Raw genomic sequence first — 25,827 nt, forward strand, 5'->3', positions numbered from 1 at the left:
CTCCGGTAAAGCTCACGAGGTTCTTCATCTTCATTCATCGCAAACTCATTGGCTTCATTTTGCACCACTTCAAAGTTGGAGCGTTGAATGCGTGTGCTTCCCTTGTAAATGGAAACAACATGTTGCCATGCTTCCTTGGCCACGATGAAAGGTTGGAGGTGTGCAATATCTTCGGGAGGAGTTTCTTCTTGGAGAATGAAGAGAGTGAACTCGTTGAATTGATGGTCCGCGGCTTCTTTAGGAGTGAAGTTGCTTGGGTCGTGAGGGTAGAAACCTTGCTCAATAATTCTCCAAAGATTAGTAGAACTTTGATTTAAATGACATTTGCGATACACCCAAGAGGCAAAATCCTCATTTTTCACAAGCTTAGGAGGAGGACCAACATGATTCATATGTGTGGAGGAAACCGGTCCTCCATAAGTAAGTGGAGGTTCAACATGGGCAAAGATGCCATTCCCACTTCTACCACTAGCCAAAGGAACTTGATCACTAGTAGCTTCCCCCTTGTTGGAGTTAGCATCTGTCACAATGTTAGTGGGATCGGCCACTTCCAACGGTGCGGTGGATAATTTAAGACCATCAAGAAAATTCTTAAGCATGCCTTTGACCTCGGTCGTCATGGAGATTCTCAATGTGTCCAAAGCCACATGGAACTCCTCACAAGAGACCGAGGATCCCCCATCAGCCGCAAACAAAGTGGGACTCACACCGGGGTGCTCCTCCACCTCGTTTGTGGTGTCAACCATACTCTTCGGACGGCAAAGTCCTTAATAAAGAGACGAGACTCTAATACCAATTGAAAGGATCCATATGGTTGACTAGAGGGGGGTGAATAGGCAACTGATAATTTTTAGCTTTTATTTACCAAATTAAACTTAGCATCAAAATAGGTTGTCTAGATATGCAACTAGGTGAGCAACCTATATGATGCAACAACAAACTAGCACACAAGCAAGCAAGGGATACAACACAAAAGAAGCCTGCACAAGTAAAGGTAAGAGATAACCAAGAGTGGAGCCGGTGGAGACGAGGATGTGTTACCGAAGTTCCTTCCCTTTGAGAGGAAGTACGTCTCCGTTGGAGCGGTGTGGAGGCACAATGCTCCCCAAGAAGCCACTAGGGCCACCGTATTCTCCTCACGCCCTCACACAATGCGAGATGCCGTGATTCCACTATTGGTGCCCTTGGAGGCAGCGACCGAACCTTTACAAACAAGGTTGGGGCAATCTCCACAACTTAATTAGAGGCTCCCAACGACACCATGAAGCTTCACCACAATGGAATATGGCTCCGGGGTGACCTCAACCGTCTAGGGTGCTCAAACACCCAAGAGTAACAAGATCTGCAAGGGATTAGTGGGGGGAATCAAATTTCTCTTGGTAGAAGTGTAGATCGGGGCCTTCTCAACCAATCCCTAGAAAATCGACAAGTTTGATTGGCAAGGGAGAGAGATCGGGCGAAAATGGAGCTTTGAGCAACAATGGAGCTTGGGGAGGGAAGAGGTGGTCTTATTGGGGAAGAAGACCCCCTTTATATAGTGGGGGGAAAGATCCAACCATTACCCCCTCACTCAGCCCGCGACACGCGGTACTACCACACACGCTTGCGGTACTACCGCTGGATGGTGCGGTACTACCGCTTGCGCGGTAGTGACTAGACGAGGCCCTGTTGCGCGTGGCAACGAGCGGTAGAACCGCCGGAGTGGTACTACCACGCGCCCCTGCGGTACTACCGTGAGGCGGGGCTCTACTGGGCTGGAAAAAGCATGGACTAAATAAATTACGTCTGTGACTACTTCCACTGAGTTTAGGACTATGCGAAAATCTGGCACGGTACTACCGCTCGCAGGGAGCGGTACTACCATGTAGGGGCGGAAGTAAAAAAATTACTTCTGCGCCTACTTTCGCATGTGCCAATGTCAGGGCTGGAGGTAGCAGTACTACCGCTCACCAGGAGCGGTACTACCGCTGGTCCCTGCGATACTACCGCTCCCTAGAGCGGTACTACCGCAAGCCCCTGCGGTACTATTGCTCCCCTGAGCAGTACTACCGCATGCCACAGAAACTCTAGCATTTGGAAGCCTTCATTTCGCAGAGACAAGGATAAACGGATGGTGCTCCAATGAAGTGAAGGAAAGGTGGTGCAAAGGAATAGGTGTGTATGTGTTGATTCCACCCTAACCTTTCCGACCTCTTAATAGTACGGCTTTCCTACGACTCAAATCCACCGAAAAGAAACGTAGAGAACGGCCATCTTTGATAGGCTCCGAGGGGCACCGAATAGTCTTGTGCCTAGACATGAGATATCTGAAATGCTTAGTGCACATGATTAGTCCACAAATACACTGTCATCAATCACCAAAACCACATAGGGAGAAATATGCCCTTACACAAGGTATTCCTCCGGTATCCGGGAGTTGCATAATCACATAGTCGAAGGAATATGTATTTGACATGAAGAAAGCAATAGCAATAAAACTGAATGATCAATGTGCTAAGCTAACGGATGGGTCTTGTCCATCATATCAGTCTCATAACGATGTGATCTCGTTCATCAAATGACAACACATGTCTATGATTAGGAAACTTAACCATCTTTGATTAACGAGCTAGTCTAGTAGAGGCATACTAGGGACACGGTGTTTTGTCTATGTATCCACACATGTATCAAGTCTCCGGTTAATACAATTCTAGCATAAATAATAAACATTTATCATGATATAAGGAAATATAAAATAACAGCTTTATTATTGCCTCTAGGGCATAACTTCACTATGAACGCCCCACCACATCCGAGCCGCCGCCCTGACATACCACCACTCGCTCTCGAGCTGCAACACCGCACGGTCAGGATACTCGCAACCCATGCTGCTCAGAACAACCACAGACAGACCACGAACACCACACCACATCCGGGCCACCGCCCCAACATACCATCTAACAGCCCCCGCTGGGACGCGTCAACCGACCCAACAAACCTACCACCCAAGTGGCCTAAGATTGCCACTGAACTGCTACCTTTTTTAAGTATGTAGACGCTCACAAACATGCACACACTCACACGTATGGTCGCTGGCACACTGTACCTATATGAGCACTCCCTGGGGATTAAGCTGGCAAATTCTTGAGTTACTACAAGCACCTCATAGTTGACGGCATTTTCATCAGGTCCTAAGGGCATCTCCGATGGAAACCCGCAAAAAAATCCCGCATCCATCCGCGGGCAGGGTGGGACCAGTCCGCGGACACGGATGCGGGAGGTAGCCATCCAACCTTAGGCCTTCCGGATTTTTTCCCCGTCCGCACGATTAAGTAGCCGCATGCAAAGGGCACAGAAGTTCAACTAGCTGCATGCAGCACGAGCCGTCAGAGGACTCAACATATTGCTCGTATATGTACTCCAAATCAGAATCCATTGCTACAAACATCTAGCGGGGAGGTCGGAGGACATGTGGTTGAACGGAGACGGAGGAGAAGCGGCATGCAGCCCTGCTAGATCGCTGGAGGTGGCGGAGGCGCAGATTTTCGGCAAGGGTGTGCATGATGGTCGGGTCAGAGGCAGACCCAGGCCTCAGGCAGCCAAGGCCTCGGCCTAGGGCTTGGTGACAATTTTTTTCATTGATTGTAGCAAAATCTCCACTGTATTACACTGTCTACCTGGGAAGTAGTCTGATTCTAGCTCCGCTACTGGCCGGCAGTGGCGGATGTACAGGGTGGCCAGGGTTGCCCACCCTGGGATTCTGAGACAACCTATATATATATATATATATTCTAAATGGGCCAGGAAAAACCAGCCCAATAAATAGACCAAGTCCATATCGAGAATTCCAGATTACTCGTCCAGTCCTCGACTCCGACGGCCGCCTCGCCTCCTCGCCAGTACTGCTCGTCTGCTCCTCACCGTTCCTCGCCGCCGTCGTTCACTCCTGGAGCCCTTGCCGGCACCCGGCTGTCGAGGAAGCTCCCGCGTCCTGCCTCTCTACTCTAGCCCACCCGCCTCCCTGCGCCCGCGGCGAGCCCCTGTCCGCCTATCCGCCTGTCCCTGTCCCAGGTCCCAGCGCGCGGCTGCACCTCTGCCCTGCCGGAGCGCCGGCTGCCTGCGCCCCTGCCGCCGCTTGCTGGGCGGCTATTTGGCGGCCCTGCCCTCGCCGGATCGCCCCCTCCAAATCCGGCTGCAATAAGGTATCGAATCAAATACCCCCAAATTTATGATCCAAGGTTTGCTTTTTTGCACTATGAACACATAGATAATTCTGCACTCATTTAGGCCTCAATTAGCTTTATTGATAGAAAGTAGTATTGATAGAAAGTAGTATTCTTGCAGAATTGATGAAGAATGAAGAGGGCAGCAGACATTGTTTCCCTTTTCCAAAGAGAAGCTATGAAGATAGGGAAGAAGAAGAAGAAGAAGAAGGCAGAGAATATGCCGGATGTGGCTGAAGAGCAGACCCGCGAAGTTGTGTGTATGGCGGTTGTGATCGAAGAGAAAATTGAAGAACCAACATTGTCTATGTCAAATGAGACCATAGAGCAAACTGAATATGTGTCACGGCCTGAAAGTGCAACTATCCCTGGGTGGTTTTGGTAATTCCTAACAACATATAGCTCATTGAGCTAATGCTATTTTAAGATAAATATTTCAGGAAAGCTCAATGATTGGCATGGCATGGATTAGAAAGTGGACCCCTCAAAATACTAAGGACAAAAGATTGGCTCAAGCTCAAAGCACAAGACTCTACATTTTACTTTTAGTGATCCAAGATCACATTGAGTCCATAGGAAAAGCCAATACTATTAAAAGGGGGTGAGGTGTTGCTTAATGATTTACTTGCTCAAAATGCTTAGTGATATGCTCCAAAAACCCTCAACTACTTTCTCATATCCACATATGTCCCAAACCAAAAGTCAAACTCGGCCCCACCGAAATCTTCTATCCGGCACCACCCAGTTCACTTGACATAGCCACTGCCACAAACCCTAGTCACTTCGGTCTCACCGATAGGGATCTCGGTCTCACCGAGATGGGATTGCAACCTCTCTTTTTCCCTTCATAACGTTTCGGTCCAACCGAGATGAGCGATCGGTCCCACTGAGATTGCAATGCAAACTCTCTGTTTCCCCTTTGAAATGTTTCGGTATAACCGAAATGAGCGAATCGGTCCCACCGAGTTTGCCTGACCAACTCTCTGTTTGTCTATTACCAAAATCGGTCCCACCGAGTTTGTGTAATCGGTCTCACCGAGATTACGTTATGCCCTAACCCTAATGGAATTGGTCCCACCGAGTTGACATGTCGGTCCCACCGAAAATCCTAATGTTCACATTTTGAACTAAATTGGTCTGAACGAGTTTTATAATTCGGTCCCACCGAGTTTGGAGATTTGTGTGTAATGGTTAGATTTTGTGTCGAGGCTATATATACCCTTCCACCCACTCTTCATTCATGGAGAGAGCCATCAGAATATGCCTACACTTCCAACATACATTTTCTGAGAGAGAACCACCTACACTTGTGTTGAGGTCAAGATATTCCACTCCAACCACATAAATCTTGATCTCTAGCCTTCCCCAAGTTGCTTTCCACTCAAATCTTCTTTCTACCAAATCCAATCCTATGAGAGAGACTTGAGTGTTGGGGAGACTATCAGTTGAAGCACAAGAGCAAGGAGTTCATCATCAACACTCCATCTATTACCTTTTGGAGAGTGGTGTCTCCTAGATTGGTTAGGTGTCACTTGGGAGCCTCCGTCAAGATTGTGGAGTTGAACCAAAGAGTTTGTACGAGCAAGGAGATCGCCTACTTCGTGAAGATCTACCCTAGTGAGGCAAGTCCTTCATGGGCGATGGCCATGGTGGGATAGACAAGGTTGCTTCTTCATGGACCCTTCGTGGGTGGAGCCCTTTGTGGACTCGCGCAACCGTTACCCTTTGTGGGTTGAAGTCTCCATCAATGTGGATGTACGATAGCACCACCTATCGGAACCATGCCAAAAATTTCCGTGTCTACATTGCGTTTGCTCCCTCCAAACTCCTCCCTTTACCTTCATATGCAGTTGTTTTACATTCCGCTGCTATACTCTTAGAATTGCATGTGTAGGTTGATTACTTGAATTATGCTATGTTGCTAAAATCTGCCAAGACTTAAAATTGGGAAAAGGCTAGATTTTTATTTGGTCAAGTAGTCTAATCACCCCCCCCCCTCTAGACATACTTTCGATCCTACAAGTGGTATCAGAGCTTTGGTATCCATTTGCCTTGATTTCCATAGCTTTTGGTGATCATAGCCTTGGTTTCACAACCTAGGAGAGTATGGCGTCTAGTGAGGGAAATTACCACCGTAGAGGTCCTTACTTTGATGGTACTAATTTTGCTAGTTGGAAGCACAATATGAAAATGCATATTCTTGGACATCACTCTGTCGTTTGGGCTATTATGTGTATTGGCTTGCAAGGTGAATTCTTTGATGGGAGAGAATCGAATCGTGAAGCTACCACGGAAGAGTTGAAGATGCTGCAATACAATGCTCAAGCTTGTGATATTCTCTTCAACGGATTGCGCCCCGAAGAATTCAACAAAATCAGCCGTCTTGAGAATGCAAAGGAATTTTGGGATACTTTGATTGATATGCACGAAGGTACCGACTCCGTCAAGGAATCCAAATTGGATGTGCTTCAAAGTCAACTTGACAAGTTCAAAATGAAGGATGGTGAAGGTGTCGCTGAAATGTACTCTAGGCTTGCTCTCAGCACAAATGAGATTGCCGGCTTAGGAAGTGAAGATATGACCGATAGATTCATCATCAAGAAGATCCTAAGAGCCTTGGATGGAAAATATGATAATGTGTGCACATTGATCCAAATGATGCCCAATTACAAAGATCTCAAGCCAATGGAAGTCATTGGAAGAATTGTTGCTCATGAGATGTCACTCAAGGATAAGGAAGAGCTTCACAACAAGTCAAGTGGTGCTTACAAAGCCTCATGTGATGCTCCCACATCATCAAGTGAGAAACAAAACTTCAACGAAGAATTGAGCCTAATGGTGAAGAACTTCAACAAGTTTTACAAAAGTAGAAGCAAGGAAAGAAGTTCCAAGTCAAGGTCCTACAATAAGAAAAGATCTTCTAGTCGTGAGCACAATTGCTACAATTGTGGAAGACCCAGACACTATTCCAATGAGTGTACGGCTCCCTACAAAAGAAGAGAAGATTCTCCTAAAAGAAGAAGTAGAAGAGAAGAATCACCACCAAGAGAGAGAAGGGGTAGAGATGATCGTTATGAACGAAGAACATCCCGGAGAAGCAAGGATTCGGAAAGGAAGGACAAGTCATCAAAGAGCTACACAAAACGAAGACATCAAACTCATGTTGGTGAATGGGTATCCGGCTCCGAATCCGACAATCACTCCGAAATAAGTTATCACTCCGACTCCGAATATACTCAAGATGAAGGTGTTGCCGGTCTAGCACTTGTGTCAACCAACTCCTACGACATATTTGAGTCACCAAATGAAGGAATTGGAAGATGCTTCATGGCTAAAGGTACAAAGGTAACAGACCCCGAGTATGTTGATTTTAATAGTGATGAAGATGATTTTCTAGGTACGTGATGATGATTTACTTGTTGACAACTCTAGTTATGAAAACTATGATGAACTTGCTATTAATCATGCTAATCAAGATAAAGCGAATGACAATGATAAGAAGGAGATTGAGCGTCTAACTAAAGAACTAAACACTCTTAAGTTAGCTCATGAAACTATCTTGGAAGATCATCGAGAACTTTTAAAGACTCATGAGAAGTTACGCTTTGAAAAGCTCAACCTTGAGCAAGAGCATGAGTTCTTAAAGGCAATCAATGATGATCTTCGCAAGAAAAGTTCTTCTTACATTGACAAGCGTTTACTCTTGTCTACTTACATGCCACAAGTTAAATCTAGCAACAAGAACAAGAAAGATTCTTCCTCTAGTAGTAACAACAATCATGCTAAATCCAATTTTGTTGCTTCTAGTAGTTCTCTTGATTCCACTAATGATTCTCTTAGCCAAGTTACACTTGAGAAAGAAAATATCTTATTGAAGGGAATTATAGAGAAAGGTGTTTACAAGAGTCTTACCGGAAGTAAGCAATTTGAGGAAATTGTACGTAAGCAAGGAAGACACCGGAAGAATCAAGGTGTTGGTTTTGAACGAAATTTCAATGCCAATGGAGTTGAGTGGGAAAAAGATCAATGCCCCAAGACGAAGTTTGTTCCTCAACAAGAGAAGTATGATCCTACGTCTTTCCAAGGAACACAAGCTCAAGATGATCTTCCACCACAAGACCACAAGCTAAAAGGCAAGGACAAACTTCAAGAGGACATTGATGCATTTGATGAAGCACCTAAGGCCTTGGTCAAGTGGGTTCCCAAGACTACATCAAGTTCCACTTCATCAAGTATGACTACAACTCCGAGGATTCCCATCAAGATGGTGTGGATCCCTAAGAAGAAGAATTAGAGATTTCTTGAGGGTGACTCTGCCAACATACTTCACTCTTATCATTTTGGCAAGGACAAGTGAAAACAACTTCCATATCTTGCACTAGTTCAAGGAGTCACAAACCCTGTTGTTGGTAAGACAAGGGACAAGGTAACCTAATGCATTCATGGACATCATCTCATGTGAATATCACTCTATGTCTATGGATATCCTTATTTGTTCCTTGTGGGACTAAACCGTGCAGGTATTGAAAGTGCAACTCACTCCAAAGGATTGCTCCGAGTGATCTACATCAACATTGAGCATCTACATCTTCAACACCTACATGAAGTCATCATCGACAAAACCCAAGGTTAGTTCATCCCTCTTAGGGGGGATATCACATCTAGGGGAAGCTTTACTCTAATCAATTGAGCTAAAGCAACTCTAATGGTGTGAGCACAACAATGCTTTATGTAAAAGTGGCAACCCCACTCGTGCTTAAACGATGAGTATGACCTATGATCAAATGTCCTCATTTGACTCCTAAGTCAATATACTCATATATAGATGACCTAGTCATCGACAAATTGCTTGATAGATGCCAGAGTTATTGTGCGTGCTTTGTCACATATTTCATTTGCCATTTTATTGTGTGAGCATGTTGGATGCATATTTTACTCATTCGAGGACATCCATTTGTTGCTTTGATTGTTTGGCTTTTTCTCTTTTGCCAAATGGATGGACAAGAATGCCTAAGAACTCCCTCTAGCTATCTATGCTTTTCTCGTCTCAAACTCTATTCATGCTGCATCACAAAGTTTGATCAAGTCAGATTCGAACCACTCTGTGTGAGAAGCACTTAGAGTCCCCGATTCGTCATAGACTTAAACTTCTAAAACCTCTTTGTGCATTTTGGTATGACCGAGTCATCCATTTCGGTCACACCGAGATCACTAAGTTGATCTAGGTTTTCAATCTCGGTGCAACTGATTTAAACTTTTCAGTCACACCGAGTTGTAGTAACCGCTTCGATTCTGCATCTCGGTGCCACCGAGTTGTTCCACTCGGTCACACCGACAGGGTCGGGATATATAAACCCACGGGTGAGATTTTGGAAATTTCTTTGAAATCTCACAGCCCGCGCGAATCCTGCTCTGCCGCCTTGGGTCTCCGGATCATCTTCTCACCGCCAGCGACCTCCCACCGCAGGTTTCCATCGCCGTCAACGAAATTCTGCCCCTTCGTTGTCGCCGTAGCGAACTCCGTCGAACCAGGGTACGAGTTTGATCCTTTGTGCTATTCTTTTAACTCCGATTCGTATCACATTGCTTTGCCATGATCATGACCACGTATGCAAACTATCCATCCACTGAAAACATCCTTTAGATTAGATTGGATTTGAAATTTAGGGTTAGGTCTCCGCCGGAGTCATCTCGGACCGACCGAATTGTAAAAATCGGTCTCACCGATTTGGCTTAGGCCATAGCACGTGCATTTTCGGTCTGACCGAAAATTGCAAATCGGTGTGACCGAGTTCGATTATTTGTGAAACCCTAGCAGTCTCGGTGCCACCGAACTGTGACTCGGTCTAACCGAGTTCACTAGTTTAGGTTACAAAAGCTGCTTCGGTATCACCAAGTTTACAAATCGGTAGCTCTGAAATGCTTTCTGTGAAGAACTAAAACTAAGTTTTTAAGTCATCTATTTTGCAAAAACTCTGCACTTTGTGATGCTCATCCACTCTACCTCATCTATATCTATTCACAGGGTCTGCTGTCAATAAGTTTGCAGAGATGTCTGACCAGAGCGACAGCCAGAACAGGTCTAAAGAACAAGTGCAATTGAGTGAGGGCACTAGTCCCTCTAGCACTTCTGGTGATGGCAGCAGGAGCACACCAAGCATCTTGCCCAAAGCAGCCACCAGGTCAAGGAAGAAGAAAACCCCAGATTCTGAAGATGAGGACTATGTGGTTGTTGAGGAGGAAGTAAGCTCCAATAAGAAGGTGTTGAAGAAAGAATATGGGTCAGCTGCTACAACTAAGCCTGGCTTGCACAAGAAGGCCCCTGCCAAGAGGGTGCCAACCTTAAAGGTTAGAGCCTCAACTGCTGAAACCTCCAAGCCAACTGGAGAGGCTGCTAGAGAGGGAAAGAAGAGAAAAGAAAGGGTCAAGAAGACCACTGCTAGAGTGCTTGGTAGATCCTACATTATGAGAGATCTAGAAGAAGAGGAGGAGGAAGAGGATGCTGCTCCAGCTCTCAAGTCTCAGAAGCTCATGGGAGATGCAATTAAGTCAGGGGCTACTCCATCTAAGCCCAAATCTGCTCCCAAGGCTACTACTCAGAAGCCTTTTGCACCCAAGAGGAATACCAAAAGTATACCTGCTGAGGAGAAGAACAAGGCCCCAGTGCCCGAAGCTGAAGAAGAGGAAGATGATTCACTTGTTTTGAGGAAGTTGAAGCCCAAAATTCCTGACCATAATGATGCTCATCCAGTCGCTAAGGACACGCACATCAGAAAGGATGCTGGAGTAATATTGTGGAGACAGTCTGATCCCTATGCTGTTAGGAGGAGGACTACAGTTGAGTACAGGTTCCATACAAAGGAACAGCAAGACTTCTATGAGACAATTTTGCTTGTCAAGAAGCCCATTGTATGTGACATGAAATGGGTGGATTGGGAATACATCCGGGAGAATGAAGATCACTTCCCAGGAGTATATGACAGCTTCAAGGCATGTGGAGTAGATGAATTTGTTGGACAGAAGCTCACCAAATGGAATGATGAGCTAATCATGCAGTTTTACTCCACTGCCCACTTCTATCTAGATGGAAGGATAGTATGGATGTCTGAGGATACTAGATACCAATCCACAGTTGAGGAGTGGGCCAAGCTAATCAATGCCCCCGAAGAACATGAAGATGACTTGGATGTGTATGCCAAGAAAAAGAAGGATCACAACTCCATGGCAAACATGTACAAGGAGATCCCAGATAAAGCTTTGGAGACTCACAAGCTTGGATATGTACATTTCTTGCTGTCTGGTCTGCCTACTATTAACTGGATCTTAAGGCACACATTGCTACCCAAGTCAGGAGACCACAAGATGATCAGAGGACACTCCATCAACATGCTGCAAATCTTTGATGTCCCTCAGAAATTCAAAGTTATGAGTTTGATTGTAGAAACAATCAAGAGGACAGTTGCTGATCAGAAGAGAAGTTGTGGGTATGCTCCACACATTCAGGAGCTCATCAACTCCAAGATGGGCACAGGAACTTATTTGTTGGACAAGGAGCATCTACCCTTACGTACTGAATTTGAAGACACCAATGTTGTGATGAATGAGGAGGAACCATCATCAGTTCAAGTCCAGGAGAAGAGAACAAAAGCAAAGGCTGAGAAAGCTGCAAGGATGCCAAACGCAGAAGAAGCATCTCAAGTTTTCCTCTCAAGACAAAACAAGATCAATTAGGCTATCTGATTCAAGCTACACTGGGGATTGAGAAGGGCTTGGCCACACTGACTCGGAATCAGGAGAGCCTGGAGAGGATTGTTGAGACAAAATTCTATGATCTTGATCTCAAGGTAACTGAGATTCAGATTGCAGTTGAGCAGCTTCAGGAGGAAGCAGAAGAGAGGAGAGGCAAGGCAACTACTGATGCTTTTTAGTGTGTGCCACGAGGTCCAAGGTCTGCTGCAGTGCCAGTTTCAGATGCTAGAGCTACAGTGTCAGCACCAGCAAGTGCCACCTCCAGCACCCGCTCCACCAGCTCCAACTACATCGACAGATGCCTTCGTCCTTGGAGTTCTATCTACACCGCCTCCCGAAGACCAGGCCTGAGAGATGCATAGCACTATGCATTTTAGAACTTTTTGGTAACTTGCTGCCAAAGGGGGAGAAATATGTATAGATCATAGGCTTCGAGAGAGAGTGTCTTGTCTTTTTATCTCTCTTGCTTTTGGTTGAATTTTTTTTATTGTGTGAGATACTTGTGTGATCATGTGATTGATCATTTTCTACCTTAATGCTTGTTTGGATGATACTATCTTTTATATCTCATATATGATCATTCACTTGCTTGGTGATGAGTGCATGCTTTTAATTTCTATCATTTTGAGCGCTCCACGAAGATGTATGTGACATGGAAGAGTAACCCATGATCCTAATCAATTGTACATTTGCATTCAAAAGCAAATCTCAAATCATGCACAAATTTAGGGGGGGCTCTTGCTTATCACATACTTCTCAAAGCGATGATGTTTTTCAATCTTATGATCATTTGTCGAAGCTTTGATCTATATGTTGTCATCAATTACCAAAAAGGGGGAGATTGAAAGTGAAACTATCCCTGGGTGGTTTTGGTAATTCCTAACAACATATAGCTCATTGAGCTAATGCTATTTTAAGATAAATATTTCAGGAAAGCTCAATGATTGGCATGGCATGGATTAGAAAGTGGACCCCTCAAAATGCTAAGTACAAAAGATTGGCTCAAGCTCAAAGCAAAAGACTCTACATTTTACTTTTAGTGATCCAAGATCACATTGAGTCCATAGGAAAAGCCAATACTATTAAAAGGGGGTGAGGTGTTGCTTAATGAGTTACTTGCTCAAAATGCTTAGTGATATGCTTCAAAAACCCTCAACTACTTTCTCATATCCACATATGTCCCAAAACAAAAGTCAAACTCGGCCCCACCAAAATCTTCTATCCGGCGCCACCGAGTTCACTTGACATAGCCACTGCCACAAACCCTAGTCACTTCGGTCTCACCGATAGGGATCTCGGTCTCACCGAGATGGGATTGCAACCTCTCTTTTTCCCTTCATAACGTTTCGGTCCAACCGAGATGAGCGATCGGTCCCACCGAGACTGCAATGCAAACTCTCTGTTTCCCCTTCGTAACGTTTCGGTCTAACCGAAATGAGCGAATCGGTCCCACCGAGTTTGCCTGACCAACTCTCTGTTTGTCTATTACCAAAATCGGTCCCACCGAGTTTGTGTAATCGGTCTCACCAAGATTACGTTATGCCCTAACCCTAATGGAATCGGTCCCACCGAGTTGACATGTCGGTCCCACCGAAAATCCTAACGTTCACATTTTGAACTAAATCGGTCTGACCGAGTTTTATAATTCAGTCCCACCGAGTTTGAAGATTTGTGTGTAACGGTTAGATTTTGTGTCGAGGCTATATATACCCTTCCACCCACTCTTCATTCATGGAGAGATCCATCAGAATATGCCTACACTTCCAACATACATTTTCTGAGAGAGAACCACCTACACTTGTGTTAAGGTCAAGATATTCCACTCCAACCACATAAATCTTGATCTCTGGCCTTCCCCAAGTTGCTTTCCACTCAAATCTTCTTTCTACCAAATCCAATCCTATGAGAGAGAGTTGAGTGTTGGGAGACTATCAGTTGAAGCATAAGAGCAAGGAGTTCATCATCAACACACCATCTATTACCTTTTGGAGAGTGGTGTCTCCTAGATTGGTTAGGTGTCACTTGGGAGCCTCCGTCAAGATTGTGGAGTTGAACCAAGAAGTTTGTACGGGCAAGGAGATCACCTACTTCGTGAAGATCTACCCTAGTGAGGCAAGTCCTTCGTGGGCGATGGCCATGGTGGGATAGACAAGCTTGCTTCTTCGTGGACCCTTCGTGGGTGGAGCCCTCCGTGGACTCGCGCAACTGTTACCCTTCGTGGGTTGAAGTCTCCATCAATGTGGATGTACGATAGCACCACCTATCGGAACCACGCCAAAAATCTCCGTGTCTATATTGCGTTTGCTCCCTCCAAACTCCTCCATTTACCTTCATATGCAATTGTTTTACATTCCGCTGCTATACTCTTAGAATTGCATGTGTAGGTTGATTACTTGAATTGCGCTAAGTTGCTAAAATCTGCCAAGACTTAAAATTGGGAAAAGGCTAGATTTTTATTTGGTCAAGTAGTCTAATCACCCCCCCCCTCTAGACATAATTTCGATCCTACACCACCATCACCACCGGTTTATGATTTTAGTCATCTTAAACATGATCCTGGGGAAAGGCTACCCATTGGAAGTTATCCTATCAATGATCAAGATGCAGTTCGAAGATCATATATCCTTAAAAGCCATAACCATAGTTGGCTTGAATATAGTATCAAGAAGGAATCTGCATTTTGCTTCGTATGTTACTTCTTCAAAGAGAAAAAACTAGTGGTAAGGGAACTAATGCATTTACTGATGGTGGTTGGAGTAATTGGAATAGAGAGGAGGCTCTTCTTAAGCATGTTGGTTGCGTATCAAGTGTGCATAATGCAGCTCAAGAGAGATATAACTTATTTGTGAATCCTCGTGCAGCAATTAATGATCTTTTTGTGAAGGTGAACAGTGAGGATTTACGTCTTTACAAGATGAGGTTGAAGTATTCACTTAGATGCTTGCAGTTTCTTCATCATCGAGGATTGGCATTTCATTGGCATGATGAAAGTGAATAGTCTAGCAATAGAGGAAACTTCCTTGAGATACTGAAGTGGCTTGCGGCAAATAGTGAGTAGGTGAATAAGTATGTTTTGAAGAATGCACCAGGTAACTACCAATTGACATCTCATCGGATACAACAGCAGATTATTCAATGTTGTGCACAACTTACTAGAAAGCAAATTATTGATGAACTTGGTGATGAGTACTATGCTATTCTAGCTGATGAGTCTAGTGATGTATCACATAAAGAACAACTGGCTTTATGCTTTCGTTTTGTTGATAAAGTAGGGAGGCCGTGTGAGCACTTTCTTGGAGTTGTTCATGTAAGTGACACTACTTCACTGTCACTTAAGGAAGCAATTGAAACTTTACTTATTGACCATGGTTTGACTATAACACAAATTCGTGGGCAAGGATATGATGGGGCTAGTAATATGAGAGGAGAAATTAAAGGATAGAAAACATTGATCATGAAAGAGTCACCTTCTGCATATTATATTCATCGTTTTGCACATCAACTCCAGCTAGTTCTTGTTGATGTTGCCAAGGGAAATGATGATTGTGTGTGGTTTTTTGACCAAGTGTCTTTATTACTGAATGTTATTGGAGTGTCTTGTAAGCGTCATGACATGCTTCAAGATGCTAGACTTCATAATATCATGAAACTACTTGAATGTGGTGAGTTACAAACTGGGAGTGGTTTGAATCAAGAGATGGGGTTACCTAGGCCTGGTGATACTCGGTGGGGCTCTCAGTACAAAACTGTTCTTAACATTATTGCTATGTATCCCACAATCCGTGATGTGCTCATAACTCTTGGACAAGATGCTTCACAAAGAAGTGATTGACCCAAAATTCATACTATTGTTGGAGTGTTCGAGTCATTTGACTTTATTTTCAATGCACACTTGATGCTTTTCATTCTTGGATACACAAGTGATTTGTCTGATTGTTTGCAAAGAAGAGACCCAGATATTCTTACTGCAATGGCACTTGTTAGAACTGCAAAAAGTAGAATACAAGAGCTTAGGGCTAATGGGTGGGATGCATTTATGCAAAAGGTCACACTATTTTGTAACAAGCATGGCATTAAAGTTCCTATAATGGAAGATAATCATGTGCCTTATGGAAGATCAACACGGTTTGCTCGACCCCAAACAAATGATGATCACTTTCGAAGAGAAGTTTTTCTTGGAGTCATTGATCAAATTAGTCAAGAGCTTGAAAATCGGTTTGATGAGATCAATATGGAGCTGCTATCTTGTATGTCTGATTTGAATCCCGCCAACTCATTTGCTGCTTTTGATGCACAAAAGGTATGCAAACTTGCTTCTAAAATTTGTATTGCTTTCAAAAGTGGTACAGAATCTCTTTAACTCATTTGTTTCTTTTGATGCACACAAGGTACGAAGACTTGCTGAGTTTTATCCCAAAGACTTTTCAAGTGCCGACTTGATACACCTTGAATTACAACTTGATAACTATATTGATGACATGAGAAATGATGAGAATTTTCAAGGCCTTGGAAATCTTGTTGATCTCTCGGTTAAGCTTGTTCAAATAGGGAGACATATAGTTCATCATTTGGTGTACTTGCTTTTAAAATTGGTATTGATTCTCCCGGTGGCAACAGCAAATGTTGAGAGTGCGTTCTCTGCCATGAGTTTTGTCAAGAACAAGTTGAGAAATAAGATGGGTGATAGTCTTTTGGATGATTGCCTAGTCACATACATTGAGAGGGATGCTTTCTCCGAGGTGAATGAAGATGACATAATTGATACCTTCATGGCAATGCAAAAACGTAGGCCAGAAAGATAGTCTTTTTGAACTTCTCAAGGTATGTGCTATGGTCCATATACTATTTACTATGTAGGCTTCTTTATGCAAAACTAAGATTTAATTGAGAATTTTAGTGTGTCTGTAAGACCATATTGATCTATTTCTATGTGCTATTGGTAATTAGTTAGAATGTTCACATGTAATATTAGTTATAAAAAAATTGGGGGCGGACCACCCTGATATCAAATGCTAGCTCCGCCACTGCTGGCCAGGGTGGTGGAGCAACAACAATAACAAGAGAGAAAATGGAGAGAATGGAGTCACAGACAACAAGAGAGAAAGGAGAGAATGGAGCCGCAGGGTCTGGGAAGGGTTTTGGGTTGGCCTAGGGTGTCGGATTCGTACGTTTCGCGTGTCCGGATTCTCACAAACCTCCTTTATTTTTGTTTTCAATTTACAAGAGAAATCACGTCCGGACCGACACAAAACCGTGTTGAATGACTTCTTCGGTCCGGATGGTTGCAAAAGGTTTACAAATCTGTCTTGAAGATGCCCTAACAATGTGCACTAGAGCAAGCACATGGATTTGTAGTCGAGGGGCGCCACATCGGGATAGTAAATGTACGACACATGTAAAGGCGGGCACACGATTTACTCAGGCTGATGCTCCGGACCGGGCAAAAGGCTGACGCTCCGGACTGCGTAAAAGCCTACTTCCTGTCTTGCTCTTTCCTTACATGTCAAACTCCAACACCGTTACATAATATTTCTTTCTCCACGTTGACGTTGAAGCGAAACCTTGAAAGGATTTGACCGAACAGGACCTAAGAACACGGAGTAAGATGGACCAATTATAGAGCATAATGTGCAATGTACCCCGAAGAAGGAAGTTGAGCTCCCAAGTACTCCGGCGCGTAAAATATAACACGGAGTAACATCTTGCAGAGTATATAATGCAAACAGAGTTGCAGCGACCATCAAGGTCAGCAGGTTTCAATGGATTTAGCGCCGTCCAAACCCCAACGCACAAGAATCGCATATCTATATCAGGCCTTGGCGCTGCAGGTCAGTGTACGTCTTTTTGTTGTAGATGTTGCCATCCTTGTCTTCGTACTCCTCTTCCAAGTCTGGCCGCCACTTGTTCAGCCCTTGCTTTGCTTGTATCCTCTCCCACAGTGCTTTCGCCTCCTGACAGCACAAATCAGGCATGTCAAAGCAACTTAGCGGCAAGCAAGACATCGCATGAACAAGACAACAGCAAATGGCAGCCGGTGTACCTCAATGGATGTAATTTCGTTGAAGTTCTTGGTATTAGGAATACCAAGGCATCGCATCCCATGCTGATGGCGCCACTCTTTGAAATGGCGCTCATAGTCCCTTCGCCCCCAGTAACTGTGGTTACCACATATCTCGCACTTGAATTCCTGGCAACAGATAGTTAAAACATCAGTGGTCTACAACCAAACTCGATGGTGATGGCTGGGCATATAATAGCGACAATGTTATAGATGTTCAAAGTCAAGTTTAATAGTTGACACAGGTGCAACACAAATAACAGGTGAAACTATGAGCAAGCTATCGAATTAAGATTTACCATTCATTTTGGTAACATGCCATTTTGTAGCTCCAAACATTGTGCTGATGATAGTATTAGAGAAAGAGAGAAATGTAAAACGTTTTTTTTTGCCGGTCAACACTTCCTCAAATTACAGAACGTATATAATTAGTTGACACATAGCAAAGCTGAGCCAAGATCAATTAGTTGAGATATGGGCACAATCGTATGGCTACGACACATCACCACACCTAACAGTTATAAACTGTGGCAAGCCACAAAAACTGTAGCTAACAAATTGAAGGCCACCACTTAAGCAATGTTTGGCTAGAAATGTGCCACCAAAATGTGGGGTTACAAGACTAGAAGAAAGTATGGCATTGCAAAAGTTTGGCAATAAACCAGACACTAACCTAACAAAATCAAACTAGGTTAACCTAGGTGTGGCGTGTTGTGCTATCCAACTGTACATGCCTTATACCAGTTACCACTGCCCATCAGTCAATTAATTGGCAGTCACTGAACATAATGGAAATTGATTTGTTTTCCAAATAGAATGGTGTCACAATAAAGTGATGATCAATACATTCATGTAGGAAGAAAATTTACTAACATGATGACTTAGAAATATTCAGCAAACAGTAAGATGAGCCATTGACCTCTAATCGAAGATCCAAAAAAAGTAATAACTAATTAAACTGTTAACGACAAGGCTGGTCTGATAACTAATTAAGCTGTTAACGACAAGGCTGGTGTGATAACTAATTAAGCTGTTAACGACAAAGCTGGTACCTGACCAAGACCGTGAAGCTTATAGAGCCAATAGGGGATAGGTTTCCCGTCCCAACCCATTGGTAACTTGAGAGGGTTGTAGATTTGTTGGTCTTCGTCATCACTTTCACTATCAGCTTGTACTTCTTCCTATACAAAGTTAAAGAAGATGAAGTTCAAAAAACAGAACAATATTTCAGTAAATAGAAGAAAAGGAGAAACTTAAGTACTTCTTCCCGTTCTGCTTCCATTTCTTCATAGGTCAAAGTCAGCTTCTTCTCCGCATTTTCCTTTGTTCTTACAATGACCTGCACACACAAAAACATAAAATCTACCAAGGCATGAGCACCAGGTTAAACTTGAAATTTAAAATGGACATAAAATTAGAAGAACATGCCGCGAAAAATGCCGATGACTGGTAGTCCTACCAAGATAAAGGAAACTTTCGTAAACCACACCAAGGAAAGTAGATCATGATAGAATTCCATACACATGGAAATGTTGGTTCAAAAATCTAGCTGTAGAGTAGTCATGGTACAGTTGGAGCTTTTCGTTCACCAATGATCACTTTTGTAAAGAACGTGCTAGAAAAGGTACATCAAGGCATTGGTGACAGCAGAACTTAGGTGATGGCAACTTTTGCTATTCTCTTCCTGATAGGTGTTATTCAATCGTTTTTTTTTCTTCACTTGCTACACATCATTCTGAGGATCTAATTTAGATAGGTTGATAAACATTGAGATTCTGAAACTAATCCCTTCGACCCAAGGCCACATCATCAAACGGCGGCTCGGCTTTAGGGCATTTTAGACAGTCACACCAAATGAGGTCTGAGGCAAAAGATCAAAGCAGATAAACTTTATGGCAACTCATAAAAAATCCCATGAAAAGATGGTCCCAGTACTTCTATTCATGACCATGCCATACTATGCCCAAATAAAGCAATAGATGTCTCATTACATGGTGGGAGCAACGCTTACGAGTCGATGAGACGTTCGAACGTTGAAACTCATAGACTAATCGTGACTAGTCTAGACTACTGCTGGACTACATGGTACTGTAGCACAAACTTGCAGTAACCAATTACTAAAACCTAGTATTAATATGTAATATATACTATAAAAAGTGCATTGGAGCGTCAATTTGTCCTGCAGATTAGGCCAATAAGCATATTTCCATGTTGGATCCTTGCTCCTAGTTGGCTTCTTGCAGGATCCTTCGATGGATCGTATTGATCATTGGCCTGAGCTGCAGCTGCTGAATACACTACTTGAGATATTTCCGGCACAGACATTGCAGTTCAGACCTAAGGATCTTGAAACTGAAGCAAACAAAACGAAATAAGAGGGCAGCGGGTAAAAATCAAATCAAAGAAGGGAAGAAGAGAAGGGAGAAATTACTTTGCTAATATGCTTGCTTGCTTGCTGCAACCTGAGGGACGAGCGGATCCAGTAGCCAGAAGACAGCAGAGGGAGGGAGACCGTAGGGGCAGAGCCAGGGAGAGCAGAAGCAATGGAGCGAAAGGGCCAGAGCAGAGGAGCGCAGGGGAAAGGGCCAGAGCAAGAGGAGCGCAGGGGAAAGGGCCAGAGTAGAGGAGCGCAGATCCATGGAGAGCAGAAGCAATGGAGGGAAAGGGACAGGGTGGCTGGCTCACTTATCCCCTCCCAATCCCTAAAAAAGTAAAACGAAGGACTCAAGGTGGACGACTAGTCTATGACTAGTCCTTCGACTCCTCAACTCGGCGAACTAGTCTACACGAGATTTCTAGTTGACACCCAGAATGTGACTCATAGACTAGTCTAGCGACTAATCTCGACTAGTCTCTCGACTCGTAATCAATGGGTGGGAGCATCCGCAATGGACTAGCTTATCCTAGGTCAAGGCCATTCCTCAAACTAAACTGGTGTAGTCATGATTTGACTAACATACCCATGTTGAAATGGGTGATTGGAAGCACAAGTCATTGCGAACACATAAAAAGAGTAAGAGCTGACCTCATCGAGAATCTCACATAAGCGCTTCATCTTCACTTCAACCAAAGCAATTTCCTTCTTCAAATCATCACCTTTGGCAAAATGCTTACGATCCAATTGTTCCAAGGGTGTATGCTGCAAAAATATGACCAGCAGCAGCAAATTTAAAACTGATAAATAGCTCAAACAAGATTAGCAAGGGTGTTTAGTAGTCACCTTCAGCAAGAAAAGGCGCTCAGCACGCTGTTGAACAGTGCCGCCACCCTTCAATCCACGAGCAGTTAAAGCCTGGAAAAATGTTTCAGTATTAAATAAGGCCAAGTTAAGGATGGAATAAAATAGAACACTAACTGTGTTAGAAGATCGTACCTCTTTCAACTTTTCCGGACCAAGCTCTACAAGCTCTTCAACAATATTGTAGTAATCGAGGTCTACTGCAGACTCTTGCGATTCAGATTTTTTCTCTGTGCCCTTATTCTCCCATCCAGGTACTTCGCCATTGGCCCACTGTTCTTCGAACTCACTTTGCAACTGCACAAGCATAGATACTATTAGCTAGTCAGTTGTTACCTACCATGGAAGTTTGAACCTATATGGGTTTGATAGTAGTTATTTCTAGTTCTATGTTAAGTACATATTCTCAACCCCACCACCAGCAACACTAAAATTAATCATAACAGTGAATCAGTGATAGATCATGAGTAATATCTGCATATATTCTCAACCCCAACACAAGTCTTAAGTGATGCACAACACAAGGTGTGAATACAGAAGAAAGAAAATATACTAGAATGTACAAGAGTCAAGAGGATTGACCTTTGTAAAAATCTTATCAATATCTTGCAATGGCTCTGTACGATACATAAATGACATCAGGTATTCCAAAATATGCTCCAAATATTCTTTGTATTGCCTGAAAAATTGAAGAAAATGAAGATAAGTTCATAAATCATCTTTACAGAAATGTATGTACACTTTAAAAAACTACAGTTGATCAAACAAATGTTAGGCGTGTTGAGCAAATTTTGGTTAATCACATGTACTTCAATACAGGTCTTACTAGACCCCACCACTCTAGTAGTTACCTGTTATGTTTCCTCTCAATCCCAAACGAGGGTATCCATTCAGTTTGTTAGGTAAACACGGTATTGTCGGTACAATAGATAGGTAACAGAAATTACAGTTCACAGGTAATTAATAAATTATTTTGGTAGAGAGATTTCGGGTATTGCTCTTGTGAATTCTGGAACAAACAACATGACAACTTTATAACACAGCGACAAATGAGACCAAGTAATGAACCCTTACAAGTGATACAGTTATAGTCTACATGTAAGAAGCAATGAAGTCCAGACAACCAGTAATCAGTAACCCCCTGCTTCTGCATTGGGTACGCACAAGAAATAAACTGGCACTGCTGGGCCTATGATATGAAACAGAACTATAGCAGCAGCCAACATCCGACACATGAATATTTTGTTCTTTTGTTCCTACCATACAGAATACTGATCAATCTGGATTGACTGGAAAGGTATGCCTTTTGGGGTTCCGTTTGGTCAGGAAGTGCGATCCTAGTCCTAACCAGCCCAAGAAGAAAAGGAGGGAAATATATCTAAGATCGATGTGGAGAGATAAGCTCATGCTAGGAGATATGTTCTTGGTTTTAGAGAAAATGCTGGTAGCATACCTGGTAGCTTTTAGACTATGCAAGATTTTTTCAGTCTGAGCAAAAGTACCAACGTATGCTGAGTATTCCATTAGCGATCCAAACTTGGAATTTATGAACTCATTGTAGAGCTCATGTAAGTCCAAGTACCGGCCAAATGCCTCCTATCAAAATGCAGAACAAGACCATTAGCAATATAAGTAACTGCAACCAGAACAGCATATAAAATATTAACAATTTAATGGGATGAACATGCAATGTAGATTAGAACTACATGATAATGCGAATCATGACAATAAATAAGCAGTAATTGATTCTCAAGTTAATCATGCTCCATCTAGTATCTTGTCATTAACCTAAATCTTACCATGCATAGCACCGTGATCCTACAAGAGGAATCAAACAACCCTGCAGAAATTAAAATACACGTATCACAATAGAGATACCCTCGAGTTCAAGACTACTGCAACAAAAAAGGAAGACAAGGGTGCTACAGGGCTCTGCAATGTTTTTAGCAGACAGACCTTATTGATGATTTACCATAACTTTTGCACTTAACATAATCAACTTAGTATGGAAGCGTGAAGCAGGACTAGACAATTTAGATAGAGGCGATACGATGAGGTTGCCATGCATTTTTCTTCTCAAGAATAGAATATATAAACATAGGTATGTATACTACAACAAACTTGCATCTGCGGGTAGTCAAGATATTATATGCAACTATGCAAGAAAAGAGAATTAGATTAACCACGGTATGCATTAGGATAAAACAGTGCACAAATCATCTCAAGCAGGATTATCAAGGTGAAAATTGTACTGGACAGCACCTCGCCAGTGAATTCAATAGCCGGTTCCTCCTTTAGTAGCTCCTCATAATCGTCAGTTTCGCTGATGAAACGGGCAGAGTGATTCCGCCTATGGTAATCACGGATCTGCAAACATGCAACAAACTGTAAATGAAAGAATAATCACCACTGAATAAAGAGTAGAAGTTCAAGTTTTCGAATAAAACCGAGTTCTGATTTGCATCACATATGTCGACCAGGGGGTCCTGATTGGCATGAAGTGCAAGATCAACATAGTGTAAAATAACCAGAAAACTCACTAGTATGTATGTAGTTTAATTTTCAAGGATCGTAATAAAACTTGTTCTACTCTTAATATTTTGCCTTTTTAGGGTTGACATGTTGGTAAGAAAACCTAGCGAGCTATTGAATAATTTGGTTTTCTACCATCCAATTCTTTGGTATGAGAGTCCAGAGGTAAAATAATTAAAAAGAACTATCCACTAAACGACAATAGCATGGAATGCTTTTGGCGGTACATGAATAAACTACAGCATCGACGGCCTGGCTAGCGTCCTGCCACTCTGATTCCATGGCGTGCCTAAGTGATTACTGGGTAGAGTCAGACTGGATACAGTTTGATTATGTACCTCTTTGAGCCTTTCATAGTACTTGGGGAAGATGTCGCTTTGCACCGGCGCGGTAAGATGGGAGGAGATCTCATCCTTCCTAGCACCGTCCTTGTCTTCGTAGATTTCAACCTAATTAAGAAAGTCATATTAGCAAAATTCACCTTATAAAGAGAAACAGACTATTCCCAAACTGCACTTCTTCACTCACATCAAAAAGGGGGGAAATAGCAGCACGATACTAAAAGTTGTAATATTATACACTGATTTTATCTACCCTCGCGCATATCTTGTAAAAATAAAGCCAAAAAATCAATCTGTCTAGCTCAACTTTGGAATTCCCCAGGACAATAACTAGTGGAGCTAACACATAAGCAACCCTAGGCATCTCAATTCAAGATATTGCAAATTTGGAAAACCAATCCTAACCACAGAAAACAGAGATGCGACATCACTGAGCTCTGGCTGTGGCAGACAGGAATTAAGCAAAGCTACAGCCACTAAATCAAGCGTGAAACGAGAGAGAGGAGGGGCTCACGAGCTTGTCGGAGGTGGAGATGACGAGGTCGAGCATGTGGCGGACGCGGTGGGACTGGAAGAGGCGGTCGCGGGCATTGGCGGGATCTCGCTGCAGCTCGCGCACCACCAGGCGTTCTAACCGCTCGATGTCCTCGTGCGCCGCTCGTGTGGCCTCCAGCACTGACGATGCCATTGCTGCCGCTTCAGCCTAAAAAACACCATTACAGATATGCATTATCAGTATCGGGACAATTCGGGTACGGAAATACTGCATTTCTGAAAAGTGCCAATGAGGGGATACGTTTGACTATTTAAAAAAATGTGTCGTTGCTAGGAATTGCCTTGCTATTTTCCTCTTTTCCTAAGAATAGGAAAGGTGCAAACTAGCCGGCAGTTTGACTAGCTGTGTTCATCATGTCATAGCCACTTGCACACAGAGCAAAATCATGGCACAGAAGCCACCATTTCATACAAAATCATGTCATAACAGCCACCACACAGCACACAACAATCAAAATTTTGGCTAGTAGCTGCCATGCGAACATGTTGCATGTTGAACAACGGGGGGGGGGGGGGGGGGGGGGGGGGCTCGGTGGAGGGCAGGAGGGCGAGCTCACTCGGGGTTGGCGAGGGAGAATAACTCGTTCGGGCGGCGGCGGGAAGGTGACTCGGAGTGGGCTCGGGGAAGGACGGCGAACTTGGCCGACGGGGGCGGCTTGCTGAGATCGGTCGACGGCCGCCGGGGTATAGGGAGGGAAGGGTCGACGAGGGGAGCGGCGGGGAGTACGGAGCGAAAGGGTCGGGGAAGGTTCGCTGCGGTCGACGGCCCGGCGGCGGAGGGCGGCGGGGCTAGGGTTTTTTTTTTTTGGAAATGAGATAATAGCATCGGGGCAGAGAGCGCTCGGGGGCGAAGGGGTGGCAATTACGACGTCATTTCGCCAAACTCTGGCTCTTCTTACACAGTTTCAGTATTTACAAGACCGAAAATGAGATAATAGCATCTATGGTCCTCATACTTGGTGGCTATGTCCAAAACAGTCCTCATATTCAGGAAGTGTTTTAATACGATCTTTGTACTTGAAAATACGTTATGTATACGGTCCTCGAACTTCGGAGAATAGTCCTGAGCTTCATCGCCATGTACGTATGGTGTACAGCGCGACCTGCCAGTGAGGTCAAGTCTCTCCGTCTGTGCATGGCCCAGTTGTCAGC

The 25,827-nt window shown here is 43.7% G+C and overlaps 1 protein-coding gene across 1 annotated transcript; it reads right to left on the bottom strand.

Annotated features, from left to right (window-relative positions):
- Positions 1–17,552: 17,552 nt before the first annotated feature.
- Positions 17,553–25,551, bottom strand: LOC125521129 (splicing factor SF3a60 homolog). Its single transcript, XM_048686174.1, has 13 exons — positions 25,234–25,551; positions 24,635–24,825; positions 24,118–24,228; positions 23,510–23,614; positions 22,701–22,843; positions 21,830–21,926; positions 21,383–21,544; positions 21,230–21,301; positions 21,035–21,148; positions 19,271–19,348; positions 19,062–19,190; positions 17,992–18,138; positions 17,553–17,902 (listed from the first exon to the last, which is right to left on the bottom strand). Exons 1-13 carry the CDS (start codon positions 25,499–25,501, stop codon positions 17,756–17,758), a joined length of 1,764 nt encoding a protein of 587 aa, XP_048542131.1. The 5' UTR covers positions 25,502–25,551; the 3' UTR covers positions 17,553–17,755.
- Positions 25,552–25,827: the final 276 nt, after the last annotated feature.

Source organism: Triticum urartu, chromosome 7 (assembly GCF_003073215.2).
Source record: "Triticum urartu cultivar G1812 chromosome 7, Tu2.1, whole genome shotgun sequence".
Classification (NCBI taxonomy): domain Eukaryota; kingdom Viridiplantae; phylum Streptophyta; class Magnoliopsida; order Poales; family Poaceae; genus Triticum; species Triticum urartu.

Coding starts and splice junctions, on each gene's coding strand:
- LOC125521129 (XM_048686174.1), bottom strand. CDS start 25,501: ATGCTATTATCTCATTTCCAAAAAAAAAAAACCCTAGCCCCGCCGCCC. Junction 24,229..24,634: donor TCTCCACCTCCGACAAGCTC/GTGAGCCCCTCC, acceptor TTTCTTAATTAG/GTTGAAATCTACGAAGACAA. Junction 21,149..21,229: donor AGCGCCTTTTCTTGCTGAAG/GTGACTACTAAA, acceptor ATATTTTTGCAG/CATACACCCTTGGAACAATT.